The following is a 26,628-nucleotide window of genomic DNA, read 5'->3' as shown; positions in this document are numbered from 1 at the left end:
TTATCACTCTGTAAATTACTGAAAACTAATAATAGTGATTATTGTCCAAGAAATACAAATTAATTGTGTCTGGTGGAGTATCATTGGTTACTGTCCTGCAGATAGACCTCATCTGCATTTCAGAACTCCTTATTTCCTGTGTGTGTGTGTGTGTGTGTGTTGGAATTCTCCTTGGACCAATTTTAACATCTTTTCACTTTGCTCATTAATCAATGACTTAAAGAAAAAATCTTCAGGGATTGTTAATTTTATATTTGTATGAAAGTCACTATTTTACTTTTTTAAAAAAGTGCTTTAATGGGACTTAGATCTCAGATGTAGATAAAGATAGGGAGACATAGGGGTGCCAGTGGTGGCTGAAGATGAGGACCAGATGAAATGATGCAGTAAGAGTGTGTCAAGGAGCAAAGTAAAAGAATAAGCACAAAACACCCCTGGAAACTCCAGTAAGTCAGAGGACCACCCACAGAACAAGGACACTGGGAAGGCTTGTCTAGAAAGGCAGACGAAGGATCAGGAGAAAGTGACTTTCTGAAGTCAAGTTGGGACTAAGTGTCCAGGGCATTGTTCACAAAGGCATAAAGCAGTACAATTAAATTAAGGAAAGACCTGGGTCCACTGGATTTAGCAACAAGATCCTAAGTGTCTTTTTGCAAGGGCAGTTTCAGTGGAATACATATTGTAGCAGGCTAAGAAATGAAAGTAAGGTAAAGACATAGAAACCAGAGTGTACACAACGATTTTTAAGAAGCTTGATTGTAGAGGTAAAGAGACAGTGAAGGGATGCATCTGAGGGAAGACTTTTTTCAAGATGGAAAGGACTGGTAAATATTGATGGGTAAAAACCAGCAGAAGGGGAAATTTTGACAGTATGAGAAAAAGAAACAAATAAGCAAACAAACCCTTATGCAGTGAAAGGGGATGGGTGGCACTCTGCAGATTGTTTGTAATTGGTTCTTGACAAGATACACACAGAATTTGGGAGAAAGCAATTTAGAAAATCTTGTAGAGGCTTGACAGAATAATTTTGTGTCTGCAAAATACCATAATAGATTAAAAAAACTGGGGCTTGCCTTTTGTACACCTTTGTGTTTTTTCCTCACAGTAATTCATATTTATTTTATTTTACAAAAATTTCAGTGCACAACAGAACAAAAATTTAAAAAAAAAATTCAAACCCCAGTTCTTCATCACAGATTGTTTGGAAAGTTCTAGAAAACAAGAGGAGTTTACAACGGAAAGTACCCAATGCAACAGGCAGAAGAGAAGTAACTGGGCTTATCTATACAAGTTAGTTTGAAAGAGTAGCGTTCTTCTGGATGAAAGTATGACAATACACATAAACATTTAAAATACATATGCCCTTGGACATGATAACTTCACTTATATTTATCATAAGGAAATAATTGGGTAAGTGTTCAACTGCAGCATTTTTATAATAATAAGACTATTACAATGGTTAATATCTGAAAGACTATAAAAGGGGATGGATGAAATAAGTGATATTTTACATATGCAGTAAGAAGAGACATCGTTAGAAATGTTAACATATATGTATGCTTACTGATATGAAAGGTTTACATAGCATATTAAAAATGAGTTTAAAAAATGAGATAATAAAATAGCATATATAAATTATCTAATATATGTAAAATTGATGTCTCCATTTACCCAGGTTCATGGAGAAGTGTTGCTCAAAATAATAAATGAATTACCCCCACAAGATACAAATATTTTATGTTACTACTGTGGTTTTTCATAAATCTGTATATATATTCTGAACCAATTATATATCATTTTTATCATCAGGCAAAAAAGCAATAAAGCTGTTCTCATTTTGGAGTAAAATGGATGGCACATAGAAAATGCCACTGGTTATAGAATTTTTAGCATAGAGGAAGTGATAGCTTTCAGAAGCTAGTCCCAAAGCCGTTCTTACAAGAACTAAAAGCAACTTCTCCCCATCAGACGCAGTCTCTGAAGCATTACTCTCTCAACTCCTATCATTCTATGTGCACACTGACATATCCCCCCCCCCCCAAATCACTTTTTCTTTTAGATGAATAAGAAGATGTATAGGGCACCTGGGTGGCTCAGTGGGTTAAGCCTCTGCCTTCCACTCAGGTCATGGTCCCAGGGTCCTGGGATCAAGCCCCGCATCGGGCTCTTTGCTCCGCGGGGAGCCTGTTTCCTCCTCTCTCTCTGCCTGCCTCTCTGCCTCCTTGTGATCTCTGTCTGTCAAATAAAAAAATAAAATCTTAAAAAAAAGAAGAAGAAGAAGAAGATGTGGCTCTCCCCATACAAATGCTAACATTACTTGGCCAGAAATTTTTATGCCTCTGATCCAAGGGGAGTCAGATCACAAAATTATCTTCTGGGTAGAAGTTCCTACAGATTCTGGTCAGGGTGGGGTATGGTTGTAATTTTTAAGTGTTTTACTGGTATTCAGATCTGGGAACTGTCGATCTCTGTGTTCTCTAAATTTCACTTAAGAAAAGACTAACAGAAGTCTTGCTGGCTCAAAATAATAAAAATGTTAGTGATCATATAAAAGACATGTAAGTAGAAAAAAGTTGTTTATGTTCCATCTGCACACCCACTAATGTTACCAAAGAAAAATTCACAAGAGTTGCTGAGGGGAGATTTAAAAATTCGGAATCCAGAAAAAAAAAAAAAAAAGAATTTGGAAGCCAGTCTCTTGGGCTATCTGTGGAAAGGACACACATGGCCCCCAATAGCTCTTACAGAGTGTGTATTTTGTAGACACTGCAATAGACACCAAATACAGAATGACTACCAGTGTATCAACTCAGTTAGTGTCCTGAGGAGAATTTTAGTAGAGAAAATACTTACCAATTATATGATACCTGACAGCTCCATTATTGCCAGCATCCATATCAGAAGCCAAAACAGTATAGACAACTCCTGACTCCTGGTTTTCCAGAACCTCAATGTCATGACCAGGAACAATAATCTGTGGTGCATGATCATTCTCATCTTCTACAGTACAGAGAACCGTCGTGGTGCCAGATAACGAAGGGACTCCTCCATCTCGTACGAGAACTAATGTGAAATGAAAGATGGCAAAGACTGTGGCCATGAATTGATGCCGTAAATATATCACCCCAACTAGGTGCATCAGACCACACACTAACTGGGTAGCACTGGGTCAATAACAGTTTACATAAAGACACGCTACAGACTTGTAAAACCACTAACCCCCTGATCACTACTTTTGTTTGTTAGCATAGTCAGGCATTGCTTACCTCGAAGGGTGAAAACTTCCCAAACTTCTCTGTCAAGTGTGGTGGTGGTCACTATTTCTCCAGTGTCAGGATTTATCTTGAACATCCCAGATGAAGCACCTGCCATGATCTCAAACTGAAACTTGGAGTTGATTCCTTAAGAAAAATATAAAGAAAAAGTTAGGAATTATCCCTTTGGAAACCATTCTTCTGTTTTCCTTTTCTTTTTCCAATGAACACTTTAGGTCAGAGATGAAAAAGTCAGGATGCTTAAACAACCTTCAAATTACACACACACACACACACACACACACACACACTTATACACACACGCACCCCTCTTTTGGCTGTTCTTGCTAAATAAAAGCCTCATGGGCTGAAATGCTTGATTTTCAAAAGTCTTAGGAGACTTCCCCACAGTGAATGCTTTGGATTTTTTCCCTCTCATAAAAAATTTCTTATGAGTGTGCAACCCTACAATATATTCCTAATTACTCCTAACACCCCTGATTGTGATTTAATGACATAATTGTAAGCTTACGGGGCAAATGACAATTTCTTTAGATCAACCCTCTATTTAAAAGCTTGTGTTCACTTATGGTATTCTGTTTATTCTCCATCACAGGAGGCAAGCACATAAACTTGCTTATATGCATATTTTTGTTTTATTTTCTACTTAGTATTCAGTCTCCTATCTGGAGTGAGAAATGTGGTACCATGTTGGCATACATTTTGAAAACAATGCTTCTCTTTTTTTTTTTTTTTTTGTGGTTTCTCTTCTTCCCTGAGAGAAGCACCATATCATCTCCATCACTGATAATGAAGATCATTCATACCATTAATTTAATGAGTTTATCCCATGCCATTGTTGCTTATTTTGCACCTTACACAATTCAATTATTTCCCTATCTTCTTTTCTAACTGACAAGAATCTACCAATAGACATAGTACTCAAATGATTTTACACTTCAACAGAAGATGAAAGACTATTTTTTGGCCTTGACAACAACAGTAAAAAGACATCAATTACAAATTACATCTTGCTAGTCTTAAAATTTTTCATTCCACTATTTACTAGATACAATATAGGACTGAGTGCTGGAGAGAGTGGTATATATGTCTAGTTTTACGTAAGAATAATTAGATGTCTTCTTACTGTGCCCTTGAATGGGAAAGGATATGTAATATAGTTTGAAGGCATTTTAAGGACTTTAAGAGAAAAGAAAGTCTAATAAGATACAATCAGGGGCACCAGGGTGGCTCAGTGGGTTAAAGCCTCTGCCTTTGGCTCCGGTCATGATCCCAAGATCCTGGGATTGAGCCCCACATCGGGCGTCTGCTCAGCAGGGAGCCTGCTTCCTCCTCTCTCTCTCTGCCTGCCTCTCTGCCTGCTTGTGATCTCTGTCTGTCAAATAAATAAATAAAATCTTAAAAAAAAAGACTCAATCAATATATTTGATATGGTGTGGTCAGAGGTCACCAAAAACTTACCGTTTTATCAGTAGACATTAGGTATGTTATTCCATTAGTGATTACTTAATAATCATAGTGATTAGTTTGGTCTCATAATAGTCACATACTCTGTTCTACAGCCAAGACAACAATTCTAAAAATTCCAGATTCAATTTGTTATTCCTGTTCATCAATTTGTACCTTAGGAAAATGGGAAGTACCATCTTACATCTATTTTCCTGTTCTTCAAATATCTGGTGACCAAAATCAAATGTCAAGCACAAAGCTATTTTCCCAAAAGACAGTGGCGAATCAAATGGGCATGGCCTCTGCCTTTAGGGAGCTTACACGGAGAACAGAACCTTTTAATTTTGGACCCTTTATTTTTGAAATCAACTCAACCATTTATTATACGATTTTATCATACATTATACATCATGTTACATTTTATATATTACATTATAAATTATTTTAATATTTATTTAAATTATTTAATATTTTAATTCCCAATACCTGTCAAACCTAGAAAATGTTTAAAAATAAATGAAAATCTTTGTTTTCCCTTCCTCCCATTGTTCCCATTATTCTGTAATGTGCTTTAGCTTTCTACCCAACATGTTCCTGACTTTTTAGAAATTTTCAGATTTTATTATTTCCAGTGTTCTATATAGCTTTTATTCCTGAGGTAACAAGCCATTCACCTTCAACCCCCATGCTATATTAAGAATATATGACTTTTACACCATAGTTTGTACACATACATTTTTTACAATACATTTTTATACTCCAAACTTCACACATTCCACAACTTAAATTATGTGAAATAACTATAAAATATTTTACTATGGCCCTTTTAGAATTTAACTCGTGCCTTGCTTCTTCCTCCTCACAACCTATAATCATCCAGGACAAACACAGCATCATCAGATGTGAGAACCAAGAAAGTAAAAATAAAATAGAGATTATTTAGTCTAATTTCATCACCTTCCTATGCACAGTAGAAATTGGTTCTGAAGATATTCAGTCATATGACACACACCTAGTGAGAGGGCATGTGTATATGGACCCGTCCATATATTATTCTTAGACCTCAAGACCTACAGTGTATGACCTCTTAATTTTTCCCTCCGTAGGACATCCTTCTCAATTCCCTCTGTCCCTCTCCAGTGACTTTCCTGGGTCCTGTGGCTTTTTGCCAAAGATGCCCAGCAACACTTAACCCACATCATTCCCACCATCTCTCTGCCCTTCTGGGATATCCAGCAGATTACTTGGGCTCAGAAAATGTCACAACAACATGGACTGAGGCCACAGAAATGTCATGTTCATCCGGCTGTCTTTCCAGCTTTCCTGCGCCATCCCTCGCCCATTCATGTCTCCCACCCAACATGTACTGGGTCACTCTTGCGTATCACTTTCCTTCCTATTTCCCAGAGAAAATGAAGGCATGGAAAGCATTCTTTCAACTTCGTGTCTACATTCAACTCTAACTCCTGACTTCTGTTTTGATGGCAAAAGTAATTCTTCAAGTGCTCCCTCTTGGAATTTTCCTATTACATCTAGCGCTTTTTATTTTTTTAATCTAGCTTTTTTTTAAATTAAATTTTCCCCTGAATTATATTCTTCCCTAGCTGTAGGAATCAAAAATTTTTCTCCTTCTCTTTATAACCAGGCTTCTTTAAACAATGTATCCATTCTCTGAAGCCAGCTTGAAATTGTCACAACTGGCTACTTTTTCTACAGTCACTTGTTTATAGAATTTACTGGTCATTTTTGTTTTTATCTGATTTGTCTTTTCTGTGGCTTCAGATATTGCAGACTGATGTTTAAAAAGATGGAAAGGAACAAAGGGAGAGAGGTGAGAGGGAGAGAGAAAAGATTCACTGTTTTCAGTTTCTACCCATTTGCAGATAACACCCATGTGTCTGCACTGATCTCCAGTTATTTGGTTGTTTCATTCATTTGTTCATGTGTTCATTCATTCATTCACGTCTTCATTCATGCAATGCACATATACTAAGTGCCAGGCACTGGAAAAATACCATCAAGTAATAAATCTTGGTCTTCAAAGTTTCCCTTTAGTGGGGAGACAATAAAATTAATGAATTATAGACAGTGTGGTAGAAAACATGAAATCACTGAGGAAATGGGTCAAGGAAGACTCACCCCAGGTAGAAGGTCTGTTCATTGATTACCTCGATAAATAAACATATAGAGAGAGTGAGAACAGGTGCCAAGGTTCTATGCCAGGTACTAAGAATATAACTGCTATCAGAAAGAAGAATTCTCTCCCCTCACAGTGCTTGCAGTATAGCAGTGCACATGGAAAAGTGAGCAGGCAATTACCATTCCATTTAAAACATCACTGGGAAACTCTGGCTGCCTTCCGTATAAGCTGAGCCTCTAAAGTTGAATAGGATTTAACAAGTAAAAAAGAAGAAAGAAGGTTTGAATGTATTAAAAGTAAAATCCAGGGGCAGCTGGATTGCTCAGTCAGTTAAGTGTCTGCCTTCAGCTCAGGTCATCATCCCAGGGTTCTGGGATTCAGTCCCAAAATGGGGGTCCCCGCTCAGTGGGGAGCCTGCTTTTCCCCCTGCCTGTCGCTCTGCTTGCTGGTGATTTCTCTTTCTCTATCTGTCAAGTAAACAATTTAAAATCTTAAATAAATAAATAAATAAATAAAATCCAAACACCTTAGCACAGTCTAGAAAGTCCCATAAAATATGGGCTCTGGTTATTTCCCCACCCTCTTCTCACTGGCTTGCTTGCTATGTTCCCAGTCCATCTGCTGGCTTCCCTTCTGTTCTTTGAAAGTGCTATATTTGTTTCTTTCAGGGTTTGAGTGGTTACTGTTTCCTCTGGCTGCTCCTCCCTCTTTCCATGGGGTCCTAGTTATGCTACTATTGGTCCCAGATCTAAATCTATTCTGCTCAGCTTTGTCCTATAATGCTGGGGGTCAAAGATCTGCAAGCCACATTTGTCTCTTGCCAACTCCTCTCTCCTTGCGTCTGCTGCAAGGAGACACCAGCAGAGAGTGAACATCAGAAGGAGAGAAGAAGTGACCCCTTCTTTCCACGTACTGTCCTTGTCAGCACTGTCACTGCTGTCACTGCACCTGCTGCAGCACGCTCACGGCTCTCAGCCTTCTAGAACTCCCTGAATCAGGCTCCGAGAGCCCTGGCCTCTCATTTACTTTTTTGCTTCTCTTTTTCTTTAGATTCAGATGACCCTGACCTCTTCTGTTTCCCAGTGTTAGGGGTGGTAGCTCTCTCTATAGTGAGTTTTCCTAGGTTACTTCCGGATTCCCTTTTTTGCTTACTCATCTTTCCAACACCTGTATCATAATCTCTGGTTTTCCTGACCACACCTGACTGATGGAGTATTTGGCTGCAGAAATAGGTCTCAGGTTTCAAAGATTCTGGGTTTGGTTATGTCTTGGCCTTGCATGCAGTGCTGAGTTCTCTGACCATGGAAAATGGAATCCCAGTAACAGATGACTGGCAGTGATATCATAATCAATTAAGTTGTCACCTGTGCTTGATTGTGAGGGAGTCACTCTCAAAGGACTCAAGTTCCATAGAGGATCAAATGACTCTGTCCGAAGGGGAGTAAAAAGGATTCTGATGGGAGATGGCTGTTTCTGGACGTACTAGAAACTTGCAGAAAGAAAACTGTAAGCTGGAGCTGAAGTTTGCAGGTCAGTCATAGTTAAAAACCAGAAAGATTTTATATGAGCCTGAAAATTAATTTTCCTGAAGATCAGACCCAAGCTGAGTGGCAGATACAAGTAACATCTAGCAAGGAGAGGTTTATTCACATGAAGACCCATAACTAGACTCATCCCAACATTTTGCAGTTAACTATGCACAAATCTGCCTCCCTTCTGAAGAATGGCAGGATTTTTCTAAGTTATATTGGAACAAACCCAGGGAATCTGTGTGGAAGCCATTTCTAAGGATGTGAGGCCCAGGAAAATAAAATAGAACTTTGGTTTAGGCTGGAATTATTGGTGTCCTGTGCCTAACAGAGATTCTGAAGTGAATGTGTTAACTCATAGCTATGTCTCACAATAGTTTCTTTGATGGCCTCACTCAACAGTGGCCTATCCTTACTGAGGTTGAGATGCTAAATCTCTTGTATATTGTCTCAGAAGAACAGAAAGGTTTGAAGAACCAAAAATGTTAGGACAAGTTTACCTCATGTAGGACATGCCCACCACCCTACCCCCATGACAGTTCCCAAGAGTTCAGAGGAATCTCTTTTTAAAGACCCTGGGGAAAACATTGGTCAGAGGGACCCCAGCATTTTTAAAAGTCCTCTGATAGCTGGCCCCTGGAGGTTGTGAATGATGGTGCTACTGATCCCGGAGATACCTTTTGAGACCAAACACTCTATACCAACTTCAAGTGATTTGATTTTACCCAGCAGAAACAACAGAGTACATCTTTAGGTAAACTTTTATTATTGGCCATCATCTACTCAGCAGAGATACTGCTCATCTTGGCATCCAATAGAACATCATATTGATCCACCATTTTGATGACTTCATAATTGGATCTAATATGCAGAAAGTGGCAAGTAACTTAGATGTCTTAATTAGATGTATGTAGTAGACCAGCTGCTGGCAAATTACAGCCCACTATCCAAATCCAACACACCCCCACTTGTATAAAATTTTACTGAAAACACCCACACATGTTTCTTTATGTATTATCTATTGCTACTGTCTTGATACAAAGTCAGAATTGAGCAACGGAAATTGTGTGGGCTGCAAAGCCCAAAATATTCACTATCTTGTCATTTACAGAGAAACATTTGCAGAGCTTGAGTCAAGAGTGGGGGAGTGATAGCTGTTGAGGATAGAGAGGAAAGCTAGAGTCACTTCATAATGTGCCTGGCTGTTAAGCAAAAGAAAATACAACTTCATCATCAAAACCATGAGGAATTAATAAAGAATTCTGACCCTGGGAGGAGTATTTTCAGATTTACTTTTTAAGAAGATCATTTTTCATGAATTCCTCAACTGTACGAAGCTCACACAACTCACAAAGTTTTAAGGCAAAAACAGGATCATGCCTGACTGAATGAATGAAGGAATAAATAAATTAATGCATTCTGAAGAGTGAAGGCAAATTGAAGCAGTTCCAGTTTTTCAGATCACAGAATCAAAAATATTTACTGAGCTCCTACATCTTAGCTTGCACTGACTTAGGGACCTGGGATAACAGTGAATAAAACATATCCTGAACCCCTGAGAAGTTCACCATCCAAAAGGAAGGCAGACAGGCAAAACAATGAGACAATTACAATACTCTGTATTAAATGATGGGGACTAAATCAGTTAATTGACTAAATCAATTAATAGTGACTGTCTCTGGGTGAAATTGTAAGTGGTTCTTCTTTCTATTTTTCATGCTATTTCATTAATTCTAAGACACATTATCTCCCATATTTTAACATTTCTGAAGCTAGATGTATTTTAAAATTGCTGCTGTTTTAGAGTCAATGAAACAGATGAAATAGCATCATGGTGTCGTTTCTCCCTTGCTTCACGTGGAGGCTGTTGTGCACAGTTGTGACCCCAGCACAGGACGTTTTCCGGGAAATCGGATCTGGAGTGAATTCAAAATAAACCCAGACAGAGAACACAACTGCCCCTTGAACAACATGATTTGAAGTGCACAAGTCCACTTAACATGTGGATTCCTTTCAATAAATATGGTGCAGCAATGTAAATTATTTTCTCTTCCTTCTGATTTTCTTAAAACAATTTTCTTTTCTCTAGCTTGCTTTATTGTAAGAATACAGTATAGAGGGGTAGCTGGACAGCACAGTCAGTTAAGTGTCTGACTCTTGATTTCTGCTCAGGTCATGATCTCGTGGTGGTGAGATCAAGACATCTTGCCCCCCATTTCTGCGCTCAGCAGAGAGTCTGCTTGAGATTCTCTCCCTCCCCCTCTTCCCCATTCATTCTCTCTCTCTCTCTCTCTTTCTGTATCTAAAAGAGGGAGAGAGAATACAATATGTAATACATACAACATACAAAATATGTTTTCTTTGACTGTTTATGTTATCCTTAAGTCTTCTAGCCAACTGTAGGCTACCACTGGTTAAGTCTGGGGGGAGTCAAAAGTTAAATGTGGATTTTTGACTGGAAGAGGGCAATTGGCACCCCTGAACCCCAGGCTGTTCCACTATACATTTTTTCTTTATCAATAGACAATAAGATCTCATTGTAGAATTTGATATTTTTGCAGGGCATTGTGCTGTTGAATTATTCTGTACTCACCACTATTGAGCAAATACACCAGTAGGGACTGAGTCATCTTCCCTGGTGAGGCACCCTTTCTCTTGGGACTAGTGGGGAGGGGAGTGCACCCCGGGGGTAAATCTTTTCTCACTAACAATAGAACTCTTGTTGGTGGTACCAAAAGCTGTAGCAGTTTTAATACTTTAGTTAAAACCTGGTAGTTGTTTTTCCCTTTTAATACATGAAAAAACTCCTGTTAGAACTAGTGTGAGTCATACATCATAAAACACGCAGCGTTCGAAGTCCCATGGGTTTGAATGCCAAACAACACTGTAGGCTTACCATTTTAAAAACTGCACTGTAGAATGCCAGAAAACATATGTTCAGCTTTCTAATATTAAGTAATGCTATCGTATTTTTTTAAAACACAGAACTATAAAGTAAACCATTTCTAAGTTCCAGTGTGATGCCAGTTACCTTAAAATCTTGACAATGACATTTAATTCTTGTGCGTAATTCTTTTTCATTGTTTTAACCCAACAAGCAGATATAAAAAACAAAAACAACAGCAGCAAAAGACTGAGAGAAAATGGATTCAAAAGCACTTGCCTGGGGGTATAGCTCAGTGGTAGAGCATTTGACTGCAAAAGCACTTGCTTAATAGTTCTGGCCTCATTAAAAAACCAGGGTTAACAGTAAACCCAAACTGTCTCCACAACGTGTAGAGGTGCATGAGACTCTTGAAGATGCTGGTGGTTATTTCAAACATCCATAAATGCAAAGCCAGCAAAACCATAATTTTGCATCTAAACTCTCCTTCAGGCAAACCATAATCTCTAAAATACTGAACTCTTCAATTCAATTTAACTAACAGGTTGCAGACTGGTCACTCGAAAAGAAAATAACACTAGGGGCACCTTGACTGTAAAAATTGGAATGCATATTTACAGTAATCTTCTTTATTTGATATATGCAAATATTTGAGAGAAATGCTTTTCTCACTCTTCAGACATTAAAACAAGAGATTTCTCAGGAGTGTCCCTTATCAAAAATAAAATTTATAAGATAAAGTAAGGCCAAGGGGAGGAAGCATTTTACAAAGTTTAATAATTGCTAATGAGTAACTCCTGCACTGATCCACATCAGGGGCAGGTTCAGCCTGTGTCTATGAACTTGGAGAAGTAGTTTCTGCATTGCCCAGATCTTTGTATCGCTCAATTTACACCAGAGAGTGCTCTAAGAGAACTTCATTGAACTACTGTGAAACACAGAGCTGATATATATTCTCCATTGTCTCTATCACCCTTAAAACTATCCTGCCAGAAATGTGCTAACTAAATTCTCCAAGTACAAACTGGGAGGAGCAATTGTTACCACACTGCAGTCTTGTGTCTTTGAGCATAGTGAGAAAAATTTTGTGATCATACTGCCCCATTCTGGCCAAAAGAGAGAAAATTAGGTTAGTCTTTGAAAAGAAAATTTTTGTAGTAAAATGCATTTCATTAGAAGATGATGTTTTCCAAAAGGGCAAAGCATCTAAAATGGTATATAATGTAGAATAAAAACTCAAGGAAATCTATCACCCCTTATATGAACAACTTAGGAAGAAGATTTACTGCTAATACTATTATTTCCATGTACACATCTATTACAATTCTTGTGATTATGTAATGCTACTTGCTATACAATGTAATGCTACTTGCTATACACGAATGTGAATTTTAAAAGATTGACTTATTCATGGGTTGGAAGAATTAATACTGTTAATATGTCTATTACTAGCCAAAGAAATCCACAGATTCTGTGCTATCCCTATCAAAAGTCCAAAGGCAAATTTCATAGAACTAGAACAAATAATTCTAAAGTTCATATGGAATCATAAAAGATCCCAAATAGCTAAAGCCATCTTGAGAAAGAACGAAACTGAAGGTATTATGCCCCTTGACTTCAAACTATACTACAAAGCTCTAGTTATCAAAACAGCATGGTACCAGGATAAAAACAGATGCACAGATCAATGGAACAGAATTGAGAGCCCCAAAATAAACCTGCACATATATGGACAATTAATTAATGAAAAAGAAGCTAGGAATAGTTTCTTCAATAAATGGCATGGAGAAAAATGATCAGTAGCATGCAAAAGAATGAAACTGAACATATCTTACAGCATACATAAAAATCAGCACAAAAGGAATTAAGTATTTGAATGTAAAACCTGAAACTATAACATTCCTAGAAGTAAACACAGGTGGTAAGCTTTGTGACATTGGTCCTAGTGATGCTTTTGCGAATCAGACTCCAAAGTCAAGGGAAACAAAAGCAAAAATAAACAAATGGGAATATATCAAACTAAAAAGCTTCTACATATCCAAGGAAACCGTCATTAAAGAAAAACCCTCCCGAATAGGAGAAGATATTTGCAAATTATGTTATTTGCTAGAGGTTAATATCAAAGATATATAAAGAACTCATAAAGGGTGCCTTGGTGACACAGTCTGATAAGTTCCTGACTCTTGGTTTTGGCTCAGGTCCGGGTTCTCAGGGTCATGAAATCGAGCCCTGTGTCAGGCTCCCTGCTCAGCAAAGAGTCTGCTCAAGATTCTCTCTCTCTCCCTCAGTTTCCCCCTGCTTGTGCTCTCTCTCTCTCTCAAAAATAAATAAATAAATAAATAAACCTTAAAAAAAAATCTCATACCACTCAACAACAAAAAACAACTTGATTTTTTTTAAAAGGCGGAGAATCTAAATAAACATTTTTCCAAAGAAAACATACAGATGCTAACAGGCACATGAAAAGATGTTCAACATCACTAATAAGTAGGGAAATCTAAACCAAAACCCCAATGATATGTCACCTCACATCCCCTAGAATGGCTATTATCAAAAAGACAAAGAATAACAAGTGTTGAAGAGAATGTGGAAAGAAGAAAACCGTCATGCACTGTTGGTGAGAACTCTAACTGGTGCAGTCACCATGGAAAACAGTATGGAGGTTCCTCAAAAACTTAAAAAACTTAAAAACAGGACTATCAGAAGATCTAGCTATATTACTCTTGGGTATTTATCCAAAGATAATGAAAATACTAATTCAAAAAGACATACATGCCCCTATGTTCACTGCAGCATTATTTACAATAATCAAGATATGTACACAACCTAAATGTCCATCAGTGGACGAAGGGATAAAGATGTAGAATGTGAAGTGGAATATTACTCAGCCATAAGAAAGAATGAAATCTTGCCATTTGCAACAACATGGATAGACCTTGTGCCTGTGCTAAGTGAAGTAAGTCAGGAGAAGAAAGACAGATACCATATGATTCAGTCATATATGGAATCCAAAATCAAAATAAAACAAACCAACAAAAGCAAAACAAAGAGAAACTCATAGACACAGAGAATAGGGGAAGGGGGATGTGTGAAAGAGGAAAACAAGGTCAAATGTAGAGTGACAGATGGTGACTAGATTTGGGGGGTAACCACTTTGTAGGGTATACAGATGTCAGATTATAATGTATACCTGAAGCCCATACCAAAAAAGAATTATATACATGAGGTTAAAAAAAAAAAATGTCTTATTGAACTATTTGTATTAACTCAGATGGGAAAATGGACATATGCTCTAAATGGCAAATATGGTAATTTTCAGAATTAATTTGTTTAAAATACAAACAATATTATTATTAAAGTTACTGAATCTTAAATACCAAAAAAGTCACAGTGATATTGAAAAGGAACTCTAAGACATGTACAAATTCCCAGCTATAGTGATTATTCACTTTAAAGTTATTTGTCTGGACTTGGTGGCTGACTTTAATAAGAATAATAATAGTAATGACAGAAGTTGACCTTTATTGACCATTTATTGTGCTGAGTAGCTCTTTACACATAATAATTCATTCATTCTCTTAATATAACTAGAAATTAGGACCTATCATTATTCCCATTTTTCAGATAAGCAAACAGAGGAAGAGAGAGAATTAACTACTTGCTCAAAGTTACACAAGTAAAGGATAGTTCCAGGATTCACACCCAGGCAATCTGATGCCAGCATCCTCTCTCTTCCATTGTGCTGTATAGACAGGAAACACAGATCCATCCATTTACCTCTTTATATGTGGTATATCTAACCATTACATTCTGGAAAAAAAAAATGTGATACCTTGTCTATACTGCAGTTTATTATCAAGATCAAACAAAAATGTTAATTTGGTATGTAGCTCTCTACTATAAATAATAATATAAATCAATAGAAACAAATGCCATATAAAAGCACACATTATCAAGGGGTGCCTGGGTGGCTAAGTTGGTTGGTTGAGGCATTGGACTCTGCGCTCAATGAAGAGTCCGCTTGAGATTCTCCCTCTCCTCCTCTACCTCTGCCCCTCCCCCCCAACTATACACACTCTCTCTTTCTGTCTCTGAAATAAACAAATAGATAAAAAAAAGAACACATTACCTTTACATGTGTATGTATTTTTATGTGTACAGTAATTATAGAGGTATTAGAAGTTTGAAAAAACTAGCACTTGTCTTCATTTTCCTGGGCCATAACTAATTTCAAGTATGTGAATTTTTGTTTTTAGCATTAATTATCAAGTTTCCCTATTTTTAAATTACCTGAATCTTTGTCCATAGCTTCAACCCTTATGACAAACTGCCCTGGATTTTGGTTTTCTTTAACTGAAGCTTCATATAGGTTCTGCTGAAACATGGGTGCCTCATCATTCACATCAAGAACAGTGATCGTCAAAGTCTGGGATGAAGAAAGTGCTGGTGTGCCATCATCAAGGGCCAGAAGGGTCAGAATGTGCTGAGGCTTTATTTCATAATCCAAAGGACAGGTGGTTGTTAGTAAACCTGATTTGAAAGAGAAAAAGAACAATATATAATAAACATTTTCTAGAGAAGTTGTGCTTACTCTCCCTTTGTCTAACTTACTTAACCTGCTAACTGTCCTGAAGCTTTCTTTGCTAAAGAATAAATTTTATGAAACCAACATGAAGTTTATATATTTTCAAGAATAAAAAGGTAACTTTCAGTCAAAAGGGTCATTCTGGTTTAAATTATAAAGATGAATGAGAATTCAGAAATTATCATATACCTTTACCTACAGAGATGATTACATCTAAATTATTTTTTTACTTTCATTTAAAAAAAATCCAGCATAGCGACACCTGGGTGGCTCAGTCGGTAGAGCATGCAACTCCTGATCTCGGGGTCCTGAGCTCAAGCCCCATACTGGGCATGGAGCCTACTTAAAAAGCAAAAGAAAAGCATACAAACCAAAAATCTAGGTTGTAACAGTAAGTGCTTCCATGTCCAATGACACTTCATGTCATTTGCAAAAAGGAGAGTATGGGTACATTCCTTAAAGAGTTATAGTTTCTTTATACTGTCTCAGTCAACTATCTTTTTTTTTCCTAACAAAAAATAGGAAGACTAACTCAGGAAATAAACTTCACAAACAGAATATGTCTCCATCCTACTGCCATTTAAGCATATAACCCATCTAAACAGTATTATAGTTAAAGTATTACACATATGTAGCTCTCACATGATTCCAATCATCACATTTTTTTCCTTTGAAGACTGCTGTTTGCTTCTCTAGCATATACTCATCCTATGAGAACTTACCTTGAAATAATTAAAGAAGCTTGCAGATTTAGATTTTATAAAGTAGTTTTTCAATCAGTACTGATCCCTCTGCACTTCAGAGCCAAAGTTGGTGCAAAACTCACTGTGTTTTAAGAAATGTGAGATTCACAAAGAAAAATAGCCTGTCTCCTCTGAATGCATTCGGCCATATCATTTATGTCTTTGAAAAATATCTCAACTGAAACAGCCAGTACAGTTCAGAGTCATGATAACTATATTACTGAGGCACAATTCTAATTTTATCCATTTACTTTAACAATCTGAAATAGACTTTCCTTAGCCATGTTGGAAAACATTTTAAGTATTGTTGAAACAGGTCCTTGGAGACCCCAGCTCTCACAGAAATCAGCAGCTGGGTCTGGACTATCTCTCTGTCAGTTGGGCTTTTAGCTGGTGGTCATGCATGCCTCAGAATGGAACCATATGTACAGGATTTAATAAATATTTTGATGAAATTTTCCAACCATATATAGCCAGCCTAGAATCATGATTTCCAAATCCTATACATTCAGCCCCATTCCAAATAATGTTCTTAATGAACAGTTGGGCCAAATGGTACACATCTGAGATGTTTTTTCTAAGACTCATGCAAAATGACTTCTATATCTCCTGAAAATCAGGGTGAGGGTGTTCTTTACCAATTTCATAAGAATGACACTGCATTCATGTAGCCTTCCATCAAAATGCATAAAACTTTTAGTAGACGTTATCAGGCAACATGGTGATAGCAAAGCAAGTGAAGTGACAGTGAGTGACATTTCTGCAAAGTGGACTGTGAATAATTGTTTCTGCCAAAAATAAAATGTTATGGCTGATGTGGGAAGTAAAGGTACTCATGCCCATATCAATCCAACCATTTAAAAATACAGTATTTCCAACTACTAACAAATGGATATTTGTATGATCTCAAAGATAAGTTTCCGTTCTAAAGTCTTTGGATAATGCTGATGATTACACATGCTGTGCCTTGATTCACTTTGGTACAATCTCCTACCCTGTGAAGATCTACAGTGCAGAGCAGTGAAGTTTGCTAGTATATATTCATCCCATGAAATGTAAGCTGGCAACAAAGCATCATCAATATTAACAAATAGGTCAGTTACAGGCGGCTGTCTGAGTACAACCCCTGGGCCTTTCATTTACATGAGCTAAACAGTAAAGCAAGTTACATTTCCTTAAAGCTTATATACCTCAAGAACTGTCATTTTAACAGAGGAAAATGAAGCAGACAAATGTGAGCCAGTGATCAGAGACTTTAACTGACAATGAGAGACAGTACCTGATGACTCGTCCAGCGTAAACGCCATGTTTTCATTTCCTGAGAGGATGCTGTATGTTACTCTTCCATTCCTTCCTTCATCTGGATCTTGAGCACTTATGTGGTGCACCAAGGAGCCCACCGTGGCATCCTCTTTGATGTGGGCAATGGGGAAAGACATAAAAGTGGGGCTGTGGTCATTTACATCCAAAATCATGACCTTTGCCATCAGGGATTGCAATCGCCGGTCTGTCACGTTCACAGCCTGGTCTGATGCAGTGACCGTCAGGGTGACAGCTGGAACCCTCTCTCTGTCAAGGGGGGATGCAGTGACTAATGTGCCGAATGAGGGGTGGATGAGAAAGAGACTCATCTCAGGGTGGTGGCATTCAATGAAGTATTGAATTCTACTGTTCAAAAAGCTGCCATCCCCATCTTTGGCATTGAAGACATGCACCAGAGTTCCTACAGGGACATTCTCTTCGACACTTATCACAATGAGCTCTCCTTGGAAAGATGGGGAATGGTCGTTCTGATCCTCCACATCAATATTCAGGAAGACTGTGCTATTCAGGGGAGGGCTTTTGCTATTGTCTTGAGTAACCACCCTGAAAAGGTAATGAGATGTCATTTCATAATCAAGTTTTTTAGAAAGGAACAAGTCTCCTGTTGAGCTGTCAATTTCGAAGTGACCATCCTTGTCATCCTCAGCAATGCTGAAATGTATCTTTCCATTATGATGTTGTTGAAGGTGATCAGGTGACTTGAACAAACTCATTATTTTTGCAGGCTTTAAGTTTTCGGGTAAAACTAAGTGTCTAATATTCTGAGAAATTAGAGCTCTCCCTTGAGATAGTGGTATCACCTGAAATAAGAAGGAAAAGGAGTTGTTGATTTGGGTCCTTTTTAAGAGTTGAACCAATAGACGTGATGACATTGCTTTGAAGCTAATTCCTTCCATTTGTATGATACACATATGTTAATTGGTGAGAAAATGTCTTTTTCTATTGTATAATTCCAGTATATCTCTGAAGATTGAAAATTTCATAACATCTAGGAGATAAGAAAATACAGAACTTTCTACCTCCCTATTTGTTCTAATGAGTGAAATGGGGTTTGGTGAGACCATGCTATAGTTAAACTGAACTGTAGCTTTGTGATTCTTCAATGAGAATGTGGGATGGATAGTTCCTCGAATTACTCTAAATCCTAGACACCAATATATCCATAATGACACATTTATGTATCATGTATCTTTGTTTATCTGAAACCAGAGATGTGGAAATATTACGATATAGAATTTTCTCCTAACCCACACATCCTCAATCAGTAAAGAATATAATTTGTAAACAGAATTCTTAGGAATATATATTTTTGATTATTATACATATCTGTATTAATATTAGTGATTATCATGTGCATGAACAAAGAAATCTAGCTATGCACAATCATCTCATTTTTGACTGGTGATTGTGAATTTCTCCTACAATGAAGACTTCCCACAAGTTGTTTGCTCATTATGATTAAAGCAAAGCCTTTAAATATGGTTCTCAAGTGACTTCTCTAAATTTAAAAATAATGACAGAGAACTACATGGTATATTATTGACCCTTGTTTACATACAAGTTTCTCCCACAAATTTACCAGGTCCTTGTGATTAGGAAAAAGTAAAAGACAATACACTTTTTTGTTCTTCATAAGCAAAGCAACATAAATGTCTATGTAGTGATAAAAGTAAAATAATCTTGTCAGGAACTATACAAAGTTAAAATTAAAAGTTACTGGGATCTAATCATTTCTCAAGTGATAATAAAAAGACAAATAAATCTGCAATGTTCTCTAAATTAAATTAAATTTAAATTTAATAATAAAATTAATATATAATATAATATTTAATAATAAAAATAAAATTTAATTAGTTTAAATTGAAATTGAAATGTTCTCTAAAATTGGCATTCATGTATTTAAGCTATCTTCATTGTACACATTTACATAAAAAGCTAACAAAAACCTTCTGAACATCTTTTCACACTATATGTTGATGATGGAACATTACCTGGATATTTTTTAATTCAATTAGCAAACATACAATACATCATTAGTCTCAGATGTAGAATTCAGTCATTTGACAGTTGCATATAACACCGAGTGCTCTTCACATCCTGCGCCCTCCTTAATGCCCACCACCCAGTTACCCCACACCCCCCCCACCTCTCCTCCAACAACCCTCAGTTTGTTTCCTACAGTTAAGAACCAGTCTCTCATTGTTTGTCTCCCTCTCTGATTTTTTCCCATTCAGTTTTCCCTCCCTTCCCCTATGATCCTCTGCACTGTTTCTTATATTCCACATATGAGTGAAACCATATGACAATTGTCTTTCTCTGACTGACTTATTTTGCTCAGCATAATTACCCCTCCAGTTTCAGCTACGTTGATGTAAATGGTAAGATTTCACCAAATGAGTAACATTTCAGTGTGTGTATGTGTATGTGTTTGTGTCTGTGTGTGTGTATACCACATCTTCTTTATCCATTCATCTGCTGATGGATATCTAGGCTCTTTCCATAGTTGGGCTATTGTGGACATTGCTGCTATAAACATTCGGGTGCACATGGCCCTTTGGATCACTACATTTGTATCTTTAGGGTAAATACCCAGTAGTACGATTCCTGGGTCATAGGGTAGCTCTATTTTTAACCTTTTGAGGAACCTCCATACCATTTTCCAGTGCACGAGGGTTCCCCCTTCTCTGATTTCCCGCCAGCATCTATCGTTTCCAGACATGTTGATTTTAGCCATTCTGACTGGTGTGAGGTGGTATCTCACTGTGGTTTTGATTTGTATTTCTCCGATGAGTGATGTTGAGCATTTTTTCAGAACATTACCTGGATATTAATGACGGCCTGGCCTTGAAGAGGAGGCTGTCCCTGGTCACTGGCAGTTACGGTCATCCTGTAGGAAGGTCTATAGGTATATGAAAGGATAGTGGTTGTTCTTATTTCACCACTGTTGGCATCAATCTTGAAGTGATCAGAACTGTCTTCTATACACACACACACAGATTAAGAAATTGATGTTAACTGACAATGCAGAAAGAATTAACGAATCTACATACATCTGTGATAATTTTGAAGATTTGTTTGTTTTAGGCTCTCAGAGTGTACGAACATAAAATAATCCTAAAATATAGACAGGAAACATAATTGATTTTTGACTGGTTTACTATGGAAATTTTCAAACATATGTAAAAGTAGACAGGATGATATACTGAGCTCTGCACAAAGATGACATTGACCTTATATTGAGATTGCATTGAGATGACTGTGCCTGTCATCTGGCTTCAATAATTATCAACTCATGACCAACCTTCCCCTTTACCATATTCCCCTTTACCATCCTCCTTGGAAGCAAATCCCCGAAACCCTATCATTTCTTCTGGATATATTTCAACATGAATCTCTACTTATTGATGATCCTAGAGAACAGTTCATTATAGGAAAGTCAGGATAAATACTTGATGCCAAGCTTTTATTTAACAATGTTCAAAATAATGGAGTGGTTCTCTACCATCCTCCTCCTGGGCTCCAACTATGATAATTAAAGGTTTGCTTACCTCTGTTTTAAGAATCATTAAGCGTGAATTTAAACACATTTGCAGAGTTTCAACCTATTGCCATTATTTTTCTTCTCTATGTTCAAATTGTCCCATATTTGAACTTCAGGATTCTTTTAAAGTTGATTCCTGAACTTTTCTAATATGATCCTAGAAGTCTTTAGTAAGCCCCTTATATCTGGTATAACAAAATTGCACAGACTCATCTTGTAAAGATTTCCTGTCCAAGACCTGGAGTCAGCCATTTCTTCAAGGACTCCTGGTTCCTTCTGGTGGAACATGGTATTGGGAGGTAATATCCTGAACCTAAGTGGGTGTTTCCAGGCCAGTCATTGTTTCTGGCCTTTTTCAGTGCACATACTAACAAATGTCATAAGTTCATACTGGTACCTCTATTTTTTTTTTTAAAGATTCTATTTATTTTTTTGATGGAGAAGTGAGTGAACACAACCATGGGAAGCGGCAGACAGGACGAGAGGGAGAAGCAGGCTTCCCCACGAGCAAGGGAGCCCGAGGTGGGGCTCCATCCCAGGACACTGGGATCATGACCTGAGCCGAAGGCAGATGATTAACCAACTGAGCCGCTCAGGGGTCTCCATACTGGTACTTCTAATCAAATTGATTATATGGGTTTTTTGTTAAATAACATATTTATATTCTTTAATACAATTTAAACACTTCAAACAACCCAAAAAACTCTTGACAAAGACTGGAGTCAGTTAGTGGCTCTCTTTCATTCTTTTGTTCCATTTTGATGAGTCATTATCACAGAACAGACACTTTACCAGTCATAGGAAATATAAAGACAAATAAAAAAGAACTCCTGCCCTTAAGAAAGTTAGAGGATAGAGCAAGAAATTATGTAAATCTATTAGTTGTGATTTCTACACTTTGAGCCATTTATTTATTCTTACATGAATACTATATGAAATTTTTTTATTTTTATTTATTTTTTTTAAGGATTTATTTACTTACTTATTTGAGAGAGAGAGAGAGAGAGTGGAGCGAGAGGCAGAGGCAGAGGGAGAAGCAGACTCCCGACTGAGCAGATAGCCCCATGTGGGGCATGATCCCAAGACCTTAGGATCATGACCTGAGCTGAAGGCAGATGCTTAACGAACTGAGCCACCCAGGCACCCCTACTGGAATTTTCATAAGTGTTATACATGTATTTTTTTGCATTATATTTATTTTTATTTATTTTCTCTTCTCTCTCTCTGTTTTTAGAGCACAAGTGGTGAGGGTTGGGGCAGAGAGAGAATCCCAGACTCCACACACAGCACTAAACTTGGGTGGGGCTCAATCTCACCACTCTGAGATCATGACCTGAACTGAAATTAAGAGTCTGAAGCTTAACTGTCTGAGTCAACCAGGCATCCTACATTATATTTATTTTTACCTTTCTATTTTTTCTTTTATTTTGTAGTTGCTTCTATTTAGCAATTGGATGAAGTAAAAGCAAAGGTATGACTAACATAATATACACCATTATTATTTTTATTTTTTACCATTGCTTTTTTATATTGCTACACCTCAAGTATCATTTTCAAAGCTAATTTTGAAAAAGTCAATATTTCAAATATTTGGAAATAGATGATTAACAACCATGAAAACATTTCCAAATTACTCAATTCCCAGAATGTCTTCAAAAGTTTTAAATAAATAACATAGTATAAGTACAGCAGAGGAACTGGGTCTACCCCCAAATCTCATTCCCCTCCTGCTTCCCTGTAACTAGCCTCTTTTCTAAAGTGGTGGTTTATCTTTCTAGTCCATATATCTGTGAATAATATATAGCCTGGTTTTATTTTCTTCTAGGAAATTCCTTCAGGATTATGTCTCAATATATTAATTTCTGTGTGTGTTTGCATGTGTATGTGTGTGTGTGCAGGCTCATTATCACTGAATATGTTGCCTTTCAGATCTTGTACTTTCCCAAGCATGAACATTATAGGCCTTTTTATATCTTTCTTCTTTAAGGTCTTTCATGAATAATTTGTAATTTCCTACATAAAGGTCTTGAATGTCTTTTTTTTGAAATGCTCTTCCTTATGCTCTTAACAGGATGGTCCTGATTTGGTCCTGATAATGTGAAGGACTCTCTTTTAAGAAAAATACGACAATGTTACAAATACAAATTGTCTACTGCCCATTACTCCAATCCCAAAGGAGCTCCTCAAGTGAAGGGACCCGAAACTTAAACTTCATTACTTCACAGTAAATCCGCCCCAACACCCTATGGTTTTTCTCTGTTATGGTGAGTGAGATTTTTGAAAATCTGCTTCAGTTTTTAAATGCTAGTGATTTTTATGGGGGGTTCCTGTGTAGTTCAGTCTGTTGAGTGACAGACTATTGGTTTCAGCTCAGGTCATGATCTCTGGGTCCTGAGATCCCGCCCTCTGTCAGGTTTGGCGGTTGGCAGAGAGTCTGCTTGAGATTCTTTCTCTCTGCTCTCCCTCTGCCTCCCCCCACAACAACTCTCTCTGTCAAATAAATAAATAAATCCTTTAAAAAATAAATAAAATGTTAGTGATTTTAAAAAAGAATTTTTTTCTTTCTTGAGAAAAAGAGAAAGCATTAGTAACAAGAAATAACATGTCACATTTCATGACAAACATGAAAAAGCAAAAAATATATTTAAAACTGGTGTAAAATATGATGCCAACTAACGCTAATCACCAGAACAAATATGAGGCCTGTGCATTCTAAAAGAAAAACATAAACATGAGCCTTTCTCAATGAAGTTCCAACATACATACAGATACATGTACTGTCACATTTTCTAAGTATGATTTACTCTGACCTTAAGAATATTAAGTCTTCTTGGACACTTGGGTGGCTCAGTGGGTTAATCCTCTGCCTTCAGTTCAGGTCATGATCTCAGGGTCCTGGGATGCAGTCCCATGTCGGGCTGCCTGCTCAGTGCGAAGTCTGCTTCTCCCTCTCCCTCTGCCTTCCCCCCAACTCATGCCCTCTCACTCCTTCTCTCTCTCTCTCTCAAATAAATAAATAAAATCTTTTTTAAAAAAGAATATTTAGTCTTCATAGAGATCCATAGATGTTTGGCATTCATTATCATATTTCTTTATACTTAATACCAATTTTGATTCACTACTACTTTACTTTCAATAAAGGTTGATTTTATTTCAGATTATTGAACATTATCCATTTAATGTGTATGGTTGGTTGGTTTCTATTTAGGACACAGAAAAACTACTATGATTTTACACTAAACTTTTACATTTTTTAAAAATAAGGTGATTCTAGATAATCACAAATGTACTTTGTTTGTACCTGGTGTTATTCTCAACATTAATCATTTTCCCAGAAGATAGTAGAGAGTTGGTAGACAAAAGAAGAAATTTTAAAACCTCCTAATCCTTTAAGAAGGGCGACTTTTACCTGAAGATACTGAATATACAACTTCTGCATTGTTTCCTTCGTCGAAATCCTTTGCAAACACAGTTGTAACCAACATATTTACTGGCTGACCTTCAAGAACCTGTCATTAAAACAAATGTCTTAAAAATTGGTCAGTGAAATTTTAGAAAGAAATACGAACCTTTAAGTGAAAGAACACATTGCTACTTAAGCACTTTTAAAAACTGTGTTAAGACCCACCTGTAACCCAAATGTCTGTCATATAAAAGTTATAAAAATGCAAATCCATGAAAAGAAACAATACTATAAATCTGAACAAATTTGGACAAATTCAATTTGAACAAATTATCTGCAGCATTTGAACTAATCTTGAGAAAAAATCAAATTGACTAATCATAGATTTTGGATATATTTTAAGAATTTCTAGCATCTTCTCATGTTTTAAAAGGTCAAAAATATGCTAAAGATAAATATAAGCCTGTATTTCAGGAAACACACCTGATACAGGTAACATACCTCAGTAGTTAACAGGAACTTTCATGGAATATTGAAATGTACATGGGGAGTTGAATTCCCAAGTATAGAGTCCTGCTACCCTACCATGGGATGTTTTAATGATGTAAGTGAAAATCAAAATGATACTCTAAAAATGCCTTGGTAGGATTTTCTTTAAATACAGCTTTGGAAGATAGTTTAAAGTTATGAACTGTTTCAGTCCTTTTTTGTGTTGTTCAATATGCATATCTGAGCACAATTTGAATGTCCAGTTCAGTTGGAGCAACAGCTGTTAAACAACAGCTGGGTTATACACATATAACCCACTCATTAAAAAAGTATAAATACCTCCAAGATATGTTTATTAATTATGTACATGAACAAATATTCTAATTTATTTTGTATACTATAAAACATAGAAAACATGGAAATGAAAAAGAGGAAATCATATAAATATAATTAGAAATTTCGGCAGGCGCTACCAAAGACCAAATTTTATAGTCTCTGGTTGCACATATTTCTATTTGAGAGCTACAGATGTTCCCCTATATTTAACTCACCAGCTTAGAGGCGTGTACCAGTTCCCTATAAGGAGCTCTGGCACCAAGAGATGCATGCAAATTAGTGGGAAAACAATCCACGTCTGAGCATTACTGATAGTGGGGCACCATTATGTTTCCGTACAAAGGAAAAACCACATTATCATACAACTGGATGTGTGATCCCAAATTGCACATATAACCATTTTATTTTATTCTTTACTTAGGGGTCTTCTTCTTTCTTTCTTCTTCTTTTTTTTTTTTTTTTTTTTTTTGACATGTACACAATTTTTAGATCTTCTGGAGACTTATGCATTGCCACACCGAGACTGATTTGATAAATTCACACTTTTTACCACAAGATGGTGCTCCAAACAAACGACTAGGATTATTACAAAATCACTGCAAGACTACTTCACTCCACAAACCTTGACGTGCAGCTCCTCTCCAGGGAGACACTGTGGGAAATATGGCCTGTTATCGTTGATATCAGTCACTGAGACATAAACCACCGTGGTGGTGTTCCGTGGCGGGGAGCCATGATCAGTCACTAGGACAGTCACCTGGTGGTGCACCTGAAACTCGTGATCCAATGCCACCCAACTAATAAATTCACCTAGGGAGCAGAGAGAACAAGAGGCTGTCACTAGGTACTAGAATGACCCCATCCCAGCTCACTCACAAAAAGGAAAACCAGGCATAAAACTCAGAGTAAATACATCATTTCTAAGTTGATG

At 37.0% G+C, this 26,628-nt stretch overlaps 1 protein-coding gene and 1 long non-coding RNA gene across 2 annotated transcripts in view; both read right to left on the bottom strand.

Annotated features, from left to right (window-relative positions):
* The window catches only part of LOC132013875 (uncharacterized), a 422,962-nt gene that overhangs the window by 185,603 nt on the left and 210,731 nt on the right, over window positions 1-26,628 (bottom strand). The window lies entirely within an intron of this gene.
* DCHS2 (dachsous cadherin-related 2) overlaps window positions 1-26,628 on the bottom strand; it is a 258,187-nt gene that overhangs the window by 65,582 nt on the left and 165,977 nt on the right. The window contains exons 6-12 of the mRNA XM_059394233.1: window positions 26,320-26,507; window positions 24,879-24,978; window positions 20,749-20,906; window positions 17,885-18,728; window positions 15,568-15,807; window positions 3,267-3,401; window positions 2,854-3,063 (exon numbers count right to left, since the gene is read on the bottom strand). Of these exons, the coding sequence (XP_059250216.1) occupies window positions 2,854-3,063; window positions 3,267-3,401; window positions 15,568-15,807; window positions 17,885-18,728; window positions 20,749-20,906; window positions 24,879-24,978; window positions 26,320-26,507 (1,875 nt within the window). The remainder of the gene's footprint in view (window positions 1-2,853; window positions 3,064-3,266; window positions 3,402-15,567; window positions 15,808-17,884; window positions 18,729-20,748; window positions 20,907-24,878; window positions 24,979-26,319; window positions 26,508-26,628) is intronic.

The sequence above is a fragment of the Mustela nigripes genome, chromosome 1, assembly GCF_022355385.1.
Source record: "Mustela nigripes isolate SB6536 chromosome 1, MUSNIG.SB6536, whole genome shotgun sequence".
NCBI classification, from domain to species: Eukaryota; Metazoa; Chordata; class Mammalia; order Carnivora; family Mustelidae; genus Mustela; species Mustela nigripes.
This window is presented reverse-complemented; position numbering and strand designations above follow the sequence as displayed.